This window comes from Rhinoraja longicauda, chromosome 14, assembly GCF_053455715.1.
Source record: "Rhinoraja longicauda isolate Sanriku21f chromosome 14, sRhiLon1.1, whole genome shotgun sequence".
NCBI lineage: Eukaryota > Metazoa > Chordata > Chondrichthyes > Rajiformes > Arhynchobatidae > Rhinoraja > Rhinoraja longicauda.
Genome location: NC_135966.1, coordinates 38,995,728 through 39,013,830, shown reverse-complemented (window position 1 = coordinate 39,013,830; position 18,103 = coordinate 38,995,728). Strand labels below are relative to the sequence as shown.

Below are 18,103 nucleotides of genomic sequence, written 5' to 3'. Positions count from 1 at the left end.
CTCCGTGTCAAAGGTCACTGAGTCAATGAGACTTGTTTGGTTCAATGATGATGGCAAAGTCGTGGAAGATAAATCTTTCAAGGAGCTAAGGCAGGAGCAGATATCTTTGCAGTTAAACATTGCAAACGCTGATGCAGACAAAAGGAAATGGACCTGTGGTTTGTTTTATCAAAATACTCTCAAGGTTTTAATTCCGTATGAACTGATTTTTTTGCAGCACAATGGTAAGTGTCTTGTCTTCTGCTCTTTGTTATTTCCACAGAAATGTAATGTTATTTCTTTTCTCTAACATATCTAATTTCATGACCTACTGTGTACTCCAATGACTCTCTGTTTCTCAAGACTTTGTCAGAGCTTGCCATTCATGGTGTACGTCCCAGCCTCATTTGCACCACAGAACACATCACCTCACAATTGTCTGGATTAAGCTCCATCTTTCATTTCTCAGCCCCTTTCACCAACACATTGATATCTCTTGGCAGAATAAGACCATTGTCCACACTATCAACAATTTCACTAATCTTCCTGTCATCTGTGAACTTATTGATCTTGCCTCCCATATCCATTTCTAAGACATTCGTGTAGATTACATACAACAGGGTCCCATTACCAATCCTTGTGGTACATCATTAGTCGCAGGATTCCAGGTGCAAAAACACCCCTCTATCATCACCTTCTGTCTCTTTGTTGCCATAGATTGGACACGGCTGCTGTCTGTTCTCAAATAAACCTTCCCTCCTCTGTTCTATCTTCATAATGTTTTGGGACACTGAGCTCTCCCTCCACTTTTCTCATCAAAAGGGCCAGTATGATTCTGTGGCGATGACTCTTCGTTGATAACTGGGGTACACTGTTTAAGAATAAGGGGTAGGCCATTTAGAACGGAGATGAGGAACTTTTTCAGTCAGAGAGTTGTAAATCTGTGGAATTCTCTGCCTCAGAAGGCAGTGGAGGCCAATTCTCTGAATGCATTCAAGAGAGAACTAGATAGAGCTCTTAAGGATGGCGGAGTCAGGGGTATGAGGAGAAGGCAGGAACGGGGTACTGATTGAGAATGATCAACCATGATCACATTGAATGGTGGTGCTGGCTCGAAGGGCCGAATGGCCTACTCCTGCACCTATTGTCTATTGTCTATTATGTGCTGGTCACAGAGGAACCTGGGACAATAATAATGGCAACAATTCTGAACCATTCAGTCTCACTCAGATGCTCCTAAAACTATCTCCAAATTTCTCTTGGCCTCTGGAGTTCCAGTTTATTTTTTTTTAAGTCAACTTCAAGCATGGGAAAGGCTGAAATTGATGGAATATCTGTGGCTGTGGGATGTTGTGTCCAGTGGCAGCATTGTGGAAATTGGTGCTTTTTGAGCAAGATTCTCAAATTTGATGCCAGTGATCCTTTGGGTTAGTTCTACAGGAATCATGGTTTAAGAACACATTGGGTAGAGACCCCAGCTGTTGTTTTAATTCTCAGTGAAATTCTTGTTTCCCAGTTGAACAATCTAATGTAACAACTGAGGGAGGAAACGTTACTCTGACCTGTTCTGAGTATGAGGTCACTGAGTCAATGAGACTTGTTTGCATGAATGGTGATGGCAAAAAAGTGGGAGAGAAAATTTTCAAGGAGCCAGTGAAGGAAAAGAAATCTTTACAGATGATCATTCCAAAAGCTGATGCTGACAAAGGCCAATGGAACTGTGCTTTGATTCATCAAAATATGTCCAAGGTTTTAATACTGTGCTCTCTGCAGTCCAATGGTAAGTGTCTTATCTGCTGCTCTTTGTAGTATCCACAGAAACCTGTTATTTCTTTCTCCTAATATGTTACATTTCATGATTTAGTGTGGTTGGAGCTCAAGGAATGGGGTACTGATTGAGAATGATCAGCCATGATCACATTGAATGGTGGTGCCGGCCCGAAGGGCCGAATGGCCTACTCCTGCACTTATTGTCTATTGTTTATTATGTGCTGGTCACAGAGGAACCTGGGACAATAATAATGGCAACAATTCTGAACCATTCAGTCTCACTCAGATGCTCCTAAAACTATCTCCAAATTTCTCTTGGCCCCTGGAGTTCCAGTTTATTTTTTTAAGTCAACTTCAAGCATGGAAAAGGCTGAAATTGATGGAATATCCGTGGCTGTGGGATGTGATGTCCAGTGGCAGCATTGTGGAAATTGGTGCTTTTTGAGCAACATTCTCAAATTTGATGCCAGTGATCCTTTGGGTTAGTTCTACAGGAATCATGGTTTAAGAACACATTGGGTAGAGACCCCAGCTTTTGTTTTAATTCTCAGTGAAATTCTTGTTTCCCAGTTGAACAATCTAATGTAATAACTGAGGGAGGAAACGTTACCCTGACCTGCTCTGAGTCTGAGGTCACTGAGTCAATGAGACTTGTTTGCATGAATGGTGATGGCAAAAGAGTGGGAGAGAAAGTTTTCAAGGAGCCAGTGAAGGAAAAGAAATCTTTACAGATGATCATTCCAAAAGCTGATGCTGACAAAGACCAATGGAACTGTACTTTGATTCATCAAAATATGTCCAAGGCTTTAATACTGTGCTCTCTGCAGTCCAATGGTAAGTGTCTTATCTGCTGCTCTGTAGTCTCCACAGAAACCTGTTATTTATTTCTCCTAATATGTTACATTTCATGATTTAGTGTGGTTGGAGCTTAAGGAACGGGGTACTGATTGAGAATGATCAGCCATGATCACATTGAATGGCGGTGCTGGCTCGAAGGGCCAAATGGCCTACTCCTGCTCCTATTGTCTATTGTCTATTTATTGATTAGCATAACTTTTAAATCTCAAGTCCATTGCATGTCTGTATGGATACTTCCATTGTATATAGTCTAAGACTCAGAAGCACATGATATGATAAGGGTCACTTGTCACTGATAGACAATTTGAAGCTAATGGTGAATGTGTCTGCCTTTGCTGTTAGGCTACTCCTGAGCTAGGAGAACTGTTCCGTGTTTTTCACGGTGTCACTGTCAACAATTAATTTCATAGCCCAGTGATGTACAGTGGGGCAGGGAAATGAAGTTTAGTGCAGATTTAGTTGGAGACGAGGATCATCCTCAAAATGATAACACCAAGGTCATCTCTGCAAAATTCTCCAAATTCACATGAAGGAGAAGTAAACCAATGCTGCTGTCCTCTCCCACACCAGCATCTCCACTGAGTCCTGATCTACACTCAGTTGGTTCAGTTGGGCAGGTCACGTTGATCACATGCCCAACAGCAGACCCTGAAACAAACACTATATTCAGTGATCAGTCATGGAAAGAGACCACCAGATGGTTGGAGGGAAAGATTCATGGATGTGTTCAAAGATGCCTTAAAATGATTGCAACATTTTCACAGCTTATTGGGAATGTCTAGCCCATAACTGCTGAAAGTTGAGAAGGATCATTCAGGATAGCATTGAAAGTATACAGAAGCCCTATATAAACAATGGAAAGAGTGCAACTCCTCACGAACTAATCACTCATTCACCCTGTCAAGCTCCTCCTCCCCTCTCTGTGGAAGAAACTATAGTTCCTGCATTGGCCTCATCTGGGAAGTCTGAAACTACTAAAACTGGAGTGGAAGAGATAAACATTCCACTGAGGAATGAAGACTTTGCTTGTCCTCTGCCTGTGCCTCAGTGACAGTAGGACCCTGCTCCGTCAGCCGCTGCACCAAGGGAGAGGCCACCCTCATGCCCACTCCCACTGTTGTGTCCCCAACCCTTGGATTGGAAACCTGTGCTAATGGCACTGCAGAAATCTATGCGGGAGGTTGGAGATGGGATCCCTGACACTCCTCGACATCTCTTCCATGCTGTCAGACAGGTAGAAGTCTTCCCATGTATGCGTCGTCATCACTGTTTCCATCAGACTCCTCTGGGGCAGATGTGACTTTGAACCTTGACCTCCAGGGTGCTGGTGCACAAACCTCCCCATCCTTTGGCCTAACTACAGGCGGCTGCAGTTCCACTAACATTCCCGAGAAATGTTCCTATCATTCTGAACTGAGGTGTCCTGCAAGTACTGGAGCCTTGGGTAAATGGGTGTGTGAACAGATTGGCAACTGTGTGGCATTGATGCACTAGACAAACTTACTACAAGAAGTGAAAGATTATGTACTAGACACACAAAGGAATTTTCTGCAGCATTGCAATAGAATAGTGTGTTCCAGCTGCACTGATAGCAATAGGCTGCTCTATTGCTTGAGAAAAATAAAAATAAATACATCTGCTTAAATTTGAAATAAAATCAGAGAAAGCTGGAATCCTCCAACTGGTCAGAGAGCATCTGTGGAAAGAGAAACACAATTAATGTTTCTGATTGAAAATGCTTTGTTAGAATCTGATGAAGATTTTCAGACTGAAAATTTAACTTTGCACTACTTCAGTTTGTTCTACAATCTTTGCACCTTTGTGCTATGTTGGGCATTTCTCATTGCATACATTGTACCAGTTATATCAGTTGTATTATTTAATCAATGAGCTGCGTGCAAACAAGGAACTTTATTGCACTGAGGTGTAAATGACAATAAACTACTCTGATTAGTTTCTCTTCCCATGGACACTGCCTGATCTGTTGAGGGTTTCCGGCATTTATAGGTTTCGTGCTCCTGGTTAGAAAGGATTGATGATTGAAGCCATGAGCCACCCAGTTGTGAACAGTTCTCTTCCAGCCATTATTTCAGTCTCAGCCCAGAGTGTGAGTGGCCTTTGACCTGAGGCATCGCCCTGGGGAGTATTGTAGAGCAGAGGGATCTAGTAGATAGGTTGGTCAAAGCTTTCAGTACATTGGCCTGCATCAGTCAGTGTATTGAGTATAGAAGTTGGGATGTTATGTTACAGTTGTACAAGACGTGAATGAGGCCGTATTTGGAGTATTGTGTTCAGTTTTGGTCGCTCTGCTATTGGGAAGGTGTTGTTAAGCTGGAAGGAGTGCAGCAAAGATTTATCAGGATGTTGTCTGGACCAGAGGGCCTGAGCTATAGGGAGAAGTAGTCAGGCTTGGACATTATTCCGTGGAGGGCAAGAGAGTGAGGAATTAGATTATAAAGATGTATAAGATCATGAGGGGAATAAATGGGGTAAATGCAGTCTTTTACCCAGAGTAGGGGAATCAAAAACCATAGGTTTAAGCTGAGAGGGGAAAGATTCAGTAGGAAATTGAGGGGCGACTTCTTCACACAGAGGGTGGTGGTGGTGGAACAAGCTGCCAGAGGGGCTGATTGAGACAGATACTATAACAACATTTAAAAAACATTTGGACATGTACATGGATAGACAATAGACTATAGGATAGACTCAACGATAGGAATGGTTTATAGGGATATGAACCAAAAGTGGGCAGTTTGGAGTAGGGTAGATGGGCATCGTGTTTAGCGTAGACGATGTGGGCAATAGACAATAGACAATAGACAATAGGTGCAGGAGTAGGCCATTCAGCCCTTCGAGCCAGCACCGCCATTCAATGCGATCATGGCTGATCACTATCAATCAGTACCCCGTTCCTGCCTTCTCCCCATACCCCCTCACTCCGCTATCCTTAAGAGCTCTATCCAGCTCTCTCTTGAAAGCATCCAACGAACTGGCCTCCACTGCCTTCTGAGGCAGAGAATTCCACACCTTCACCACCCTCTGACTGAAAAAGTTCTTCCTCATCTCCGTTCTAAATGGCCTACCCCTTATTCTCAAACTGTGGCCCCTTGTTCTGGACTCCCCCAACATTGGGAACATGTTATCTGCCTCTAATGTGTCCAATCCCCTAATTATCTTATATGTTTCAATAAGATCCCCCCTCATCCTTCTAAATTCCAGTGTCTACAAGCCCAATCGCTCCAGCCTTTCAACATACGACAGTCCCGCCATTCCGGGAATTAATCTAGTGAACCTACGCTGCACGCCCTCCATAGCAAGAATATCCTTCCTCAAATTTGGAGACCAAAACTGCACACAGTACTCCAGGTGCGGTCTCACCAGGGCCCGGTACAACTGTAGAAGGACCTCTTTGCTCCTATACTCAACTCCTCTTGTTACGAAGGCCAACATTCCATTGGCTTTCTTCACTGCCTGCTGAACCTGCATGCTTCCTTTCATTGACTGATGCACTAGGACACCCAGATCTCGTTGAACTCCCCCTCCTCCTAACTTGACACCATTCAGATAATAATCTGCCTTTCTATTCTTACTTCCAAAGTGAATAACCTCACACTTATCTACATTAAACTGCATCTGCCATGTATCCGCCCACTCACACAACCTGTCCAGGTCACCCTGCAGCCTTATTGCATCTTCCTCACAATTCACACTACCCCCCAACTTAGTATCATCTGCAAATTTGCTAATGGTACTTTTAATCCCTTCGTCTAAGTCATTAATGTATATCGTAAATAGCTGGGGTCCCAGCACCGAACCTTGCGGTACCCCACTGGTCACTGCCTGCCATTCCGAAAGGGACCCATTTATCCCCACTCTTTGCTTTCTGTCTGTTAACCAATTTTCTATCCATGTCAGTACCCTACCCCCAATACCATGTGCCCTAATTTTGCCCACTAATCTCCTATGTGGGACCTTGTCGAAGGCTTTCTGAAAGTCGAGGTACACCACATCCACTGACTCTCCCTTGTCAATTTTCCTAGTTACATCCTCAAAAAATTCCAGTAGATTTGTCAAGCATGATTTCCCCTTCGTAAATCCATGCTGACTCGGAACGATCCCGTTACTGCTATCCAAATGCTCAGCAATTTCGTCTTTTATAATTGACTCCAGCATTTTCCCCACCACTGATGTCAGACTAACTGGTCTATAATTACCCGTTTTCTCTCTCCCTCCTTTCTTAAAAAGTGGGATAACATTTGCTATTCTCCAATCCACAGGAACTGATCCTGAATCTATAGAACATTGAAAAATGATCTCCAATGCTTCCACTATTTCTAGAGCCACCTCCTTAAGTACTCTGGGATGCAGAAGCTGTATTATGACCCGTTGGATCGTGTGCAGCATCACAGCTGACTCGGATCTAGCTATCCGCACACATCTCATTCCAGACGGGGTTGGCTAATTGAAACCAGGAAAAATAACCTTGTGTAAATTGTATCCGGTCTCTCCGGAAACTGATGGGTACCGAGGACAGTTGGAGCTCTCAGATCTTCGTGAGTGAGGCCTGAAAACCTCACGAAGTAAGTCCAAGACCTCTCGTCACTGGTGGTTAATTATAAACTAGGCTACATGATTACAGCTGGAAGGTTGGAAATGCTTTGGAATGATGGTTTTGAAGCTCAAAGTAACATCTGTCCTTATTCTTCCGACAGATGATATCCCTTCAGAACAAATTATTATTATTATTGGCATTGTGGCTTCTCTGCTCTTCATTATCCTGGCGGTGGTGTTGTTTCTGGGAATTTGTAAGCGGAGAGGTAAGGTGCATGATGAAGTTCTGAATGAGAACATGATTCTAAAAGCTTGCAATGACAATTTCCTCAATGTGCTGACGAGAAAAGAACAGTTCCTGGGATCAGATGCATAAATGTGTTTGTGTTTCCGTTGTTGAGAAGGTGGATTTCCCTTTTTTGTTCAATTTGCTAAAACATTGCCATTTCTAGGTTACCAATGTTGTCATGAGCAATCTCCTTTGCCTTGAGATCTCTTGTGTCCAACTGAGAGGGCAGAAAGATCTTAGTTTTACAAATAATCACAATGATAATCTTTGATCAGGTGGTACCTCCAATTTGGCGGCAATCCCACAATACGGCAGTGGTGTGTCAGTTTCAATTATATGCTCAGATACTCTTTCAATCTGGTGTGTGTGAGGGTGTCTTTCTATGTTATGTCACATGGAGTCTATCAGTGAGATACCAGGGTATGAACAGAACATTCTTTACTGAAGGCAGTAGCTCTCAACCAAACAGCAGTGCCTGGTGCAACAATTCATCAAGGTCTCCGACACATGGAACACTCAATTCTTAAAGACATCCTGATACTTATTTACACTCACTGTTTCCTCTTTATCAAATAAATAATTCCATTCAACCCATTGACTACTTTTGCTTGGGAAATTATGCAGTAGATTAATTATTTCTATCTTCACATAAATTCAATTTCTCAAATTTAAATTTATGCTTCTGAGTCTAATGTGGTATTCTCAGATGGTCTTTTATTACTGTCCAGGTAATCTTTGATAATGTAACAGTCCCATAGAAGTGCTCAGGTCCACTCAACATGATTAGGTTGAGTAATCGGTGTAGGGCATGAACCCAATAGCTTTGAAAACATGTACATAATTTAGACAGTGCAGTATCACCAAGCCTGATCTAATGGACTAGGGAATGATTGATCACATATGGTTATAATGTTTTTGATATGTCGACATATCTGAGCTCATGGATATCTCAAGTGTCCTTTTTTTAAAAGCGTATGAAGTTAAAAGAAAAGCAAAATCATTTAAAGTGGTGACCTCTGTCTGAACAGGTTGGGGAAATCAAACACAGAGATCTCCACAATCAAAGAGGAAAGCGAAAGGTAAATCTCAACCTTCTTCAACATCTGGTGCAATCCAGCAGAAGCCAGGTAACATTGAAATAAAAAGATCAGAGGAATTGTATAACTAACAGCATTTGACGCGGCACATTATTAAGGCACATTTTGATTTATGGAGTTTTGATGGATTGGATACAAATTGAGTTTGTAATTTGAGTTTCCAATAGAAGGTGGATGGTAGTGGTGGCATGGTGTCATACTGCCTGGAGGTCTATTACTAGTGGTGTTCTGCAGGTTGAGACCTCTGTTTGTGAGGTATGGAGATTTAGACAAAAATGTAGGAGTTCTGAAAGAGGTGGCTTGAGAGATTGTGGAGGCATTAATATTGATATTTCAAGAATCGCTACAGTCAGGAGTGGTTCCAGACAATTGGAAAATTGCCAAAATTACCCCCACTGTGCAAAAAGGGAGCAAAGCAGAATAGTGGGAACTATAGACTGACTCCAGTGGTCCATTATAGAAACATGGAAAATAGGTGCAGGAGTAGACCATTCAGCCCTTCAAGCCAGCACTGCCATTCAATATGATCATGGCTGATCATCCAAAATCAGTGCCCAGTTCCGGTTTTTTTCACATATCGCTTGATTCCTTTAGCCCGAAGATCTAAATCTAACTCTCTCTTGAAAACATCCAGTGAATTGGCCTCCACTGCCTTCTGTGGCAGAGGATTCCACAGATTCCAAAGGATGAGGTTACGGAGTACTTAGAAGTTCATGATAAAATAGGCCAACGTCAGCATGGTATTGTGAAGGGGAGATCTTGCCTGACGAATCAGCTGGAATTCTTTGAAGGTAAATAGCAGGACAAAGTAGAGTCAGTGGATGTTGTTTACCTAGATTTTCAGAAAGCCTTCGATAAGGGGCCACATGTGAGTCTGCTCAGGAAGATGAGAGCCCGTGGTATCAAAAGGCAGATACTAGCATGGGTTGTAGGTTTGCTGGATAGTCGAAGGCAAAGAGTGGCAAGAAAAGGTTTGTTTCTGGTTGGCTGCCAGTAACTAGCGGAGTTCCGCAGAGGTCAGTACTTGGGCCGCTACTCTTCACATTGTATATTTATGATTTGGATGAGGGGATTGAAGGCTTTGTGACCAAGTTTGTGGATGATACAAAAATAGGTGGAGGGGCAGGTAGTGCAGAGAAAGCAGGGACTCTGCAGAAGGACTTGGACGGGTTGGGAATGTGGGCTGAGAAGTGACAGATGGAATACAGCGTAGCAAAGTGTGGAGTCATGCATTTTGGTGGTAGGAATAAAGGCATGGGGAGAAAATTCAGAAATTAGATGTGCAAAGGAACTTGGGATTGATGGTGCAGGATTCCCAAAAAGTTAATATGCAAGTGAAATCGGTAGTAAGGAAGGTGAATGTAATACCAGCATTTATTTTGAGAGGGCTAGAATACAAAAACAGGGATATGATGCTGAGGCTTTATAAGGGACTGGTCTGATCACAGTTGAAGTATTGTGAACAGTTTTGGGCTCCATATCTGAGGAGGGATGTGCTGGCATTGGAGAGTGTCCAGAGGTGGTTTACGAGAATGATCTAAGGAATGAATAATTTAACATATGATGAATGTTTGTGGGCAATGGGCCTGTACTTGCTGCAGTTTAGAAGGATGAGGGGGACTTCATTGAAACTTACCGAATAGTGAAATGCCTGGATAGAGTGAATGTGGAGAGGATGTTTCCACTAGTGGGAGAGTCTTGGACCAGAGGCCATAGCCTCAGAATAAATGGACATTCTTTTAGAAAGGAGATGAGGAGGAATATATTTAGTCCTAGGGTGGTGAATCTGTGAAATTCAAAAGACCGTGGAGGCCAATAGATTTTTAAATTGCGGAGATTGACACATTCTTGATTAGTAAAGGTGTCAGGGGTAATGGGTGAAGCAGGAGAATGGGGTTGAGAGGGAAAGATAGATCAGCCGCGATTGAATGATGAATCATGGTGAAATTTGGTGGAACATTATTTAATGTTGATTAAATTTAGAAGTAATCTCGTTCTTATTTTGCTCTCTTTAATCGGACTTTATTGGACTTCAATATTATATATATAAATAAATATTGTTCCTGTTACCCTATATCTGTGCACTGTGGACAGCTTGATTATACTCATGTATAGCCTTTTCCTTGGCTGGAAAGCACACAAACAAAATAGCTGTTCACTGTACTTCGGTAGACACGACAATAATAAACTAAACTAAACTAATGCCTTGACATTTATATAAATAGATTCTTAATTTCACTCTTCGCAGACACAGATGATATTCATTATGGATCTATCAACTTCCAGGTTAAAGGACAAACTGGTAAATCACTCTTTTTCATTTTTAAAATCATTTTTTAGTTGTTTTATCAAGTTGAAGATTGTTGGCATTGGGTCTGAAATCTTGACTATTTGGGCATCCTGGCCATGAGGTATTCCTGGGCCAGTGCCCCTCACTCTCCCCATTGACATGTTCTAGTGTACAAGTTTGTGGATGATACAAAAATAGGTGGAGGGGCAGGTAGTGTAGAGAAAGCAGGGATTCTGCAGAAGGACTTGGACGGGTTGGGAAAGTGGGCTGAGAAGTGACAGATGGAATACAGCGTTGCAAAGTGTGGAGTCATGCATTTTGGTGATAGGAATAAAGGCATGGGGAGCGAATTCAGAAATTAGAGGTGCAAAGGGAGTTGGGAGTGCTGCTGCAGGATTCCCAAAAAGTTAATTTGCAAGTGAAATCGGCAGTAAGGAAGGTGATTGTAATACCAGCATTTATTTTGAGAGGGCTAGAATACAAAAACAGGGATATAATGCTGAGGCTTTATAAGGCACTGGTTAGACCACATTTGGAATATTGTGAACAGTTTTGGGCTCCATATCTGAGGAGGGATGTGCTGGCATTGGAGAGGGTCCAGAGGAGGTTTACTGGAATGATCTCGGGAATGATTGGTTTAACATATGATGAGTGTTTGTGGGCAATGGGCCTGTACTTGCTGCAGTTTAGAAGGATGAGGGGGACTTCATTGAAACTTACCGAATAGTGAAATGCCTGGATAGAGTGAATGTGGAGAGGACGTTTCCACTAGTGGGAGAGTCTTGAACCAGAAGCCAAAGCTTCAGAATAAATAGACATTCTTTTAGAAAGGAGATGAGGAGGAATTTATTTAGTCCAAGGGTGGTGAATCTGTGCAATTAAGATGACTGTGGAGGCCAATAGATTTTTAAATGCAGAGATTGACACATTCTTGATTAGTAATGGTGTCAGGGGTAATGGATGAAGGCAGGAGAATGGGGTTGAGGGGGAAAGATAGATCAGCCATGATTGAATGATGAAGGAGACTTGATGGTGGAATTTGGTGGAACATTATTTAATGTTAATTTAATTTAGAAGTAATCGTTCTTATTTTGCTCTCTTTAATCGGACTTTATTGGACTTCAATATTATATATATATATAAATAAATATTATTCCTGTTATATTTTATCTGTGCACTGTGGACAGCTTGATTATACTCATGTATAGCGTTTTCCTTGGCTGGATAGCACACAAACAAAATAGCTGTTCACTATACTTCGGTAGACACGACAATAATATACTAAACTAAACTAATGCCTTGACATTTATATAAATAGATTCTTAATTTAATTCTTCGCAGGCACAGATGATATTCATTATGGATCTATCAACTTCCAGGATAAAGGACAAACTGGTAAATCACTCTTTTTCATTTTTAAAATCATTTTTTAGTTGTTTAATCAAGTTGAAGATTGTTGGCATTGGGTCTGAAATCTTGACTATTTGGGCATCCTGGCCATGAGGTATTCCTGGGCCTATGTCCCTCACTCTACCCATTGACATGTTCTAGGACAGTCAGCTGAGACTACCTTGATACTTCAACCTTCTCTGAGTGGGTTCAGGACCGAGTACTGAGATCTGAGCTGATGTCACAACGACAGATTGCAATTGAGATTTCTGAACATAAATGTCTTGCTGATCCTTTATCATGAAGTGAAATGCAGTAGTTTTCAGACATTTGTATTCCATCCACCACGTCCTTTGTCAGTGTGATCCACCAGTGTCATCCTTTAATTGTGATGTTTCCAACTATCACAGGGCGCCGTGATGGAAAATCACCCTCCAACCAAGAGACAGATATGGTCAGTACATTCATTCCTTGCGGTGAAATACCAAGTAGTGCATTTTCAATTTTTGGAAGCTTCTGCAACGTTTTGCTGATATCAAAATATATGGCAACAAATTGTATAAATTTGATTATTTTCTCTTTTAGTACCTGGCTCCTTTAAGGAATGACGATTCATCTGTCATCTATGCACAAGTAACACAAACAAAGAAGAAATGAAAAGAAGAAAAAAAATCCACTCCCTGAGATGGAAATGTAGAATGAAGCTTTTTTGTGAACTGATTTTTTACTTTCCAACTGCTGTAGCTTTTATCTTTTGTATTGATGGAAAGGCCAGGCTGGGGCTCAGAGCACAGAGGGTGGGGAGAGGTGTAAATATGGCCAGAGGGATCATTTTAGATGTGAATGCAAACAATCCAAAGGCATAGGAGGACTGGGTAGGCAGTCCAAACCTTTTTTCCAAGATGGAAATGTCAAATACTTTGTTCCGCATAGCTTTAACATGCGGATGGGGGTGGGTGGGGAGGGGGCTGGGGACAAAGTTTAAAGGAGATACTTTTTACACAAGAGTGGTGAATGCGTAGAATGCACTGCCCAGGTTGGTGATGGAGGCACATACATTAGTGACATTCAAAAGACATTTGGATAGGCAAATGAATATGGAGGGATGTGTATTATGTGCAGACAGATAAGGGTTGGTCTTGGCATCATGTTCGCCAAAGCTTAAGGAGATAAGCAGGGCAACTATTTTACATGAGGGTGTTGAGTGCTTGTAATCTATGCACAAACATCATCAACAAAAATATGATTTAAAAGAAAAAATACCTTCTCCCTGAGATGGAAATGTAGTATGTAGAATTTTTGTGAACTGAATTCTTTATTTTCGAACAGCTTAGAAAACAGCTAAATAGCTTTTATATTTTGTACTTGCTCCGATTAAACATTGCACAAAGCTTTCAACAGAACAATGCAATTCCTGATGAATGACTTAAAAATCAGCACCAGTTTTCTTAAAACTGTTTCAACATCTGTATTCGGCTTCTCAAGGTGTTTTGTAAAAAAAAGGATACATTATGCACAATAAATGCATAAATAGTAGCTCATTTTGGTACATTTTCAGCTTGTATCTCCAATAACTAACAGTAATGATTTCACTGAAAAACAAAACCCCAGTTATCAGCCAGGTGTCGGAGTGAGGGTGAACTGGACTGTCGGAGGTTGTGTCTTTAGGATTGGACAGTCACCAATATTTTGTCTGCTTCTGGTCAGTTTCTGCATTCCCCCCCCCCTCCCCCCATTCCCACTGGAGCTACTCCTGCCAGTGGTCAACATGGTGACACTGGACATTCTGCTGAGTTGGCTGTGAGTACATGGGGTGTAGGTGCCATTTGTGTTTGTGAGAGGGATACATATATGGGCATAATGGACTGGGAGGAGCCAGAACCGGGTATATCTGGGAATGCAGAGATGGGAGGGTCAGACACAGAGGAGCTTGGTGAGATATTGTTCTGATCAGACCGGCGACGAGAACAAAGTTTGGAGAGATACAGATCTGTTTGTATTACTACTTCAATAAGCGACCAATGAAAATACATTTGGAAATCTCTTTGTTGGTTTGTTGCATCAAGATCGATCACTCCACTCTCTGTGAAGTGGTGGCAAGCGGAGAGGACTTTATTGGGAACGACTTGAAGTTGTCATTACATGGGGTTTAACGTGTACAGGAGAGGAGTAGAGAATGATGGTATTCCTAGTGCCAGACATTACATTAATGTAAACTTTGCATATCAACTCAGGGTATGACTGTAAAAAACCCCATTTTTTGTCAGTTGTCCTTTATTGCAGATGTAGGGTGGAAGGGAACAGACCGGGTATAGAATTACTGAGTCATGTAGCATGGACAGGCCCTTTGGTCCAACTCATCCATGCCAACCGAGATACTCAAACTAATCTATTCTGCGTTTGGCCCTTATCGTTCCAAACCCTTCCAACTTAAATCCTTCACTCGGGAGTACAATTCAAGGAAAAGTTTGGAGTAAGTGGAAAGATTGGTGGGAACTAGCTCTGTATCACTTGGGTGAAGGAGACTGTAGAAAGGGCAGGGAGAGCCCAGGAGTAGAATGTGGGGAAAGGGATCATTGGTCTGGACAGCTTATGGCTGTGGCAACCTCAACTGTGTTTCCCATGTAGCGGAGACCGTATTGTTACACTACCATTGCAGGAGCTCATCTCTATCACCAACTCCAGATCCTGGTGTCACACGTTGCCATTCTGGATTTTGTTCCCAAAAGTAATGATAGCAATGGGTAGTCAGAGTAAGGAAGGTAGCCCTGCAGTTGTTCAAGTGGCAGGATGATAACATTAATCCAAAGCACCAGAGAAATCTAAGGGGTTGGAAGAGGTATAAATATGGCCAGAGGGGTCATTTTTGTTGTGAACGCAAATGATCTAAAGAAAATGGAGGACTGGGTTGACAATCAGATCTTGTAACCCAGCATGGAAACATCAAATGCAAGGGGCAGTAACTTTAATTTGACAGGGGCAAAGTTTAAAGGAGATGTATGGGACAACATTTTGCACAAGTGAGGTGACTTCCCAGAACACACTGCCTGGGTGGTGGTGAAACAGATGCATTTAAAATACTGTTGGATAGGCACATGGATATGTGGGCAATGAAGGGGTATGGATTATGTGCAGGCAGTTAAGGGTTGGTCAGGCATCATGTTTGGCACAGACATTGGGGGCTGAAGTGCCTGTTTCTGAGCTGTACTGTTCTGTGTTCTATGATCACAATCCAACTGACCCACCAAAACACCATGTACTGATTGAAGCGCTGACACCAGTCCTTCTGTGAGAAGGTCCAGGCAGCACTTTGGTCTGAGTGGCAACTACCTGTGTCCACTCCAAACGATTACAGAGAACATCAGGTGTGGTCGTTCCAACTGAGGGGAATCAGTCCAGTCAGCTGTGCAACCTGCCGATGGTCTTCCATTGTCTTCTATTGTGTACAGACACTGATACAGAGCATAAGGAGCTTCCAGAGGAACCCGATTCTCCAGGACCAATGGATTAAAGACACAGACATAGATAGATCAGTGAAACGTCCAGTTTCTCTCAGTTTCTCTGTCAACTCATCTGGGTGATATATGTAAATATATGCATTTCTCATTCCCCTCAAATCAATTCTTCTGAACAATCACGGGAAGGTCTGCAAGACAATGGATCAGAGCACAACTCCTGGATTCAAAGAGATTGCAGACATTGGAATCTAGTGGGACAACACAGCTCAGGAAAGCTTGCGATTATTCTCAGTCTAACTTTCAGACTTGTGACCAGCTTCTCACTCTCCATCATGTGACCAGGAAGTTTTGTAATGAGACATCTCCTCTCGATCTCCAATTCATTGGCCTCCTGTCTTGGGGAGTGGAGAACTGAGGTCCCTCCTGCAGCAGATCTCCGTTGGCAGGTTGACGTGATCTATTCCAGGTCTGGGATTCATGGGCACAATCTCATGAATTGTGCACAGGTGGTCACAATGTCCATGCCCTGTGTGGGGCTGGTTAAGTACCAAAACATTGATGAGTCCCCCATCACCAAGCTCTTGTGTGTGGCACAGTGGTGCAGTGGATGACTCGGTGGCTGACAATAGACAATAGGTGCAGGAGGAGGCCATTTGGCCCTTCGAGCCAGCTCAATCAGTACCCTGATCATTCTCAATCAGTACCCTGTTCCTGCCTTCTCCCCGTACCCCCTGACTCCGCTATCCTTAAGAGCTCTATCTAGCTCTCTCTTGAATGCATTCAGAGAATTGGCCTCCACTGCCTTCTGAGGCAGAGAGTTCCACAGATTTACAACTCTGACTGAAAACGTTTTTCCTCATCTCTGTTCTAAATGGCCTACCCCTTATTCTTAAACTGTGGCCCCTGGTTCTGGAACAGCTGGTAGAGCTGCTGCCTCACAGCACCAGAGGCTGGGTTTAATCCTGACCTTGGGTGCTGTCTGTGTGGAGTTTGCACATTCTCCCTGGGACCACATGGGTTTCAAAAACATTTCTGGAAATGACTGAGGTTTGACTGAGCAAATCAATGAACCAAGTCTGCCGCAGAGGAAGTGGCTCTCATCTGGGATGTCCTCTTTCTTTGGTAAATATGGTTTCAGTCCTGCTGTTCAAGATGGATCCCTCACACACATCTCCTCTGTGTCCGGTAGTTCTGCACTCCCGCTCTGCCCAGACGGAACCAGGATAGAGTTACCTGGTCTTTACCTTTCACTCCACCAGCCTTTGCATCCAACTCATTATTCTCTGACATTTTTGCCACCTTTAATGTAATCCCACCACCTGTCACATTTTCCCCATCCCCACCCCTTTCCGCTTTCTACAGTGACCAAATTCTCCACAAACCCTTTGTCCACTCATCCCTTCCCACCCAAACCACCCCCTACCCATGTACCGTGCCTTGAAACACAGGGGATGTAACGCCTGCCTCTTCATCTCCTCCCCCCACTTCCATTCAGGGATCCCAAGTGCCCCTCCAGCTGAGACACAGGTTCACATGCACTTCCTTCAACCTCATTTATTGCATTTGTTGCCCCCGATGTGTCCTCCTTCACATCGGCAAGAACAAGCATAGACTTGGCGGCCGTTTTGCTGAACACTTGCACTCGGTCCATCAAGCCCTGCTGAATCTCCTGGTTGCCAAACATTTGAACTCCCCTTCCCATTCCCATTTCAACCTTTCTGTTTTTGCACCTCTCTCTTTGCCAGACTGAGGCCACACAAATTCTGGAGGAACAGCACCTCATATTCCACTTGGGTAGTTTAAAAACTCAATGGTGTGAACAGTGAATCCTCCAATTTCAGGTACCTAATCAATAAACACGTGCAATCCCTCCCTCTCTTGGATCTTACCTGGGTGTGCACCCATTTCTTTCACATCCTCCACCCCCCACATTCTCCCTTCCCCTGCTTCCTTCCACCTATATCACATTGCATGCCTCCTCTATCCGTATTCCTCATCTCACTTCCTTTTGTCTTTCAGCACTCATATTTGTTGAAAGATTTGCCAACCAAACCCCCATCGCCCGCATCCAGTAGCACTTGCCAGACTTGGTCCCACTCCACCTCTCCCAGCTTTCTGGCCCCACTATAATCAGTAATAAGAAGAGTCTGGACCCAAAACATTGCCTATCCAAGTTCTCCAGAGATGATGCCTGATCCGCTGAGTTACTCCAGCACTCTGTGTCTTTTTTTGTAAACCAGCACCTGCCCTTCCTTCCTTCAACAGAGAGACAAGCTAGGTTCAGTCTCCAGCGTGACTGTAGCTCTCTGGCTCCACCCAGTGACAGCAACAGGAATAACACAATGTGTCAAACAAAATAAAGCTATCAACACAGAATATCCCAGTACCAGCAAAGACTTGCGTTTCTAACAGACCTTTCAAT

The 18,103-nt window shown here is 43.0% G+C and overlaps 1 protein-coding gene across 2 annotated transcripts; it reads left to right on the top strand.

The window, feature by feature from the left end:
• Nucleotide 1: 1 nt before the first annotated feature.
• On the top strand, nucleotides 2-13,124 carry LOC144599914 (uncharacterized). Of its 2 annotated transcripts, none has more exons than XM_078411178.1 (7): nucleotides 2-224; nucleotides 7,320-7,424; nucleotides 8,476-8,574; nucleotides 10,793-10,846; nucleotides 12,176-12,229; nucleotides 12,634-12,677; nucleotides 12,809-13,124. In XM_078411178.1, exons 1-7 carry the CDS (start codon nucleotides 26-28, stop codon nucleotides 12,878-12,880), a joined length of 627 nt encoding a protein of 208 aa, XP_078267304.1. In that variant the 5' UTR covers nucleotides 2-25; the 3' UTR covers nucleotides 12,881-13,124. The 2 variants fall into 2 exon arrangements, with proteins under 2 accessions (XP_078267304.1, XP_078267305.1); XM_078411179.1 differs by lacking the exon at nucleotides 2-224 and adding an exon at nucleotides 2,355-2,583.
• Nucleotides 13,125-18,103: the final 4,979 nt, after the last annotated feature.

Bases quoted from the DNA above. Each gene is read 5' to 3' on its own strand.
- LOC144599914 (XM_078411178.1), top strand. From the start codon at position 26: ATGAGACTTGTTTGGTTCAATGATGATGGCAAAGTCGTGGAAGATAAA. The intron at 7,425-8,475 runs GTAAGGTGCATG...CTGTCTGAACAG, and splicing joins GGGAATTTGTAAGCGGAGAG to GTTGGGGAAATCAAACACAG. The intron at 12,230-12,633 runs GTAAATCACTCT...CAACTATCACAG, and splicing joins CCAGGATAAAGGACAAACTG to GGCGCCGTGATGGAAAATCA.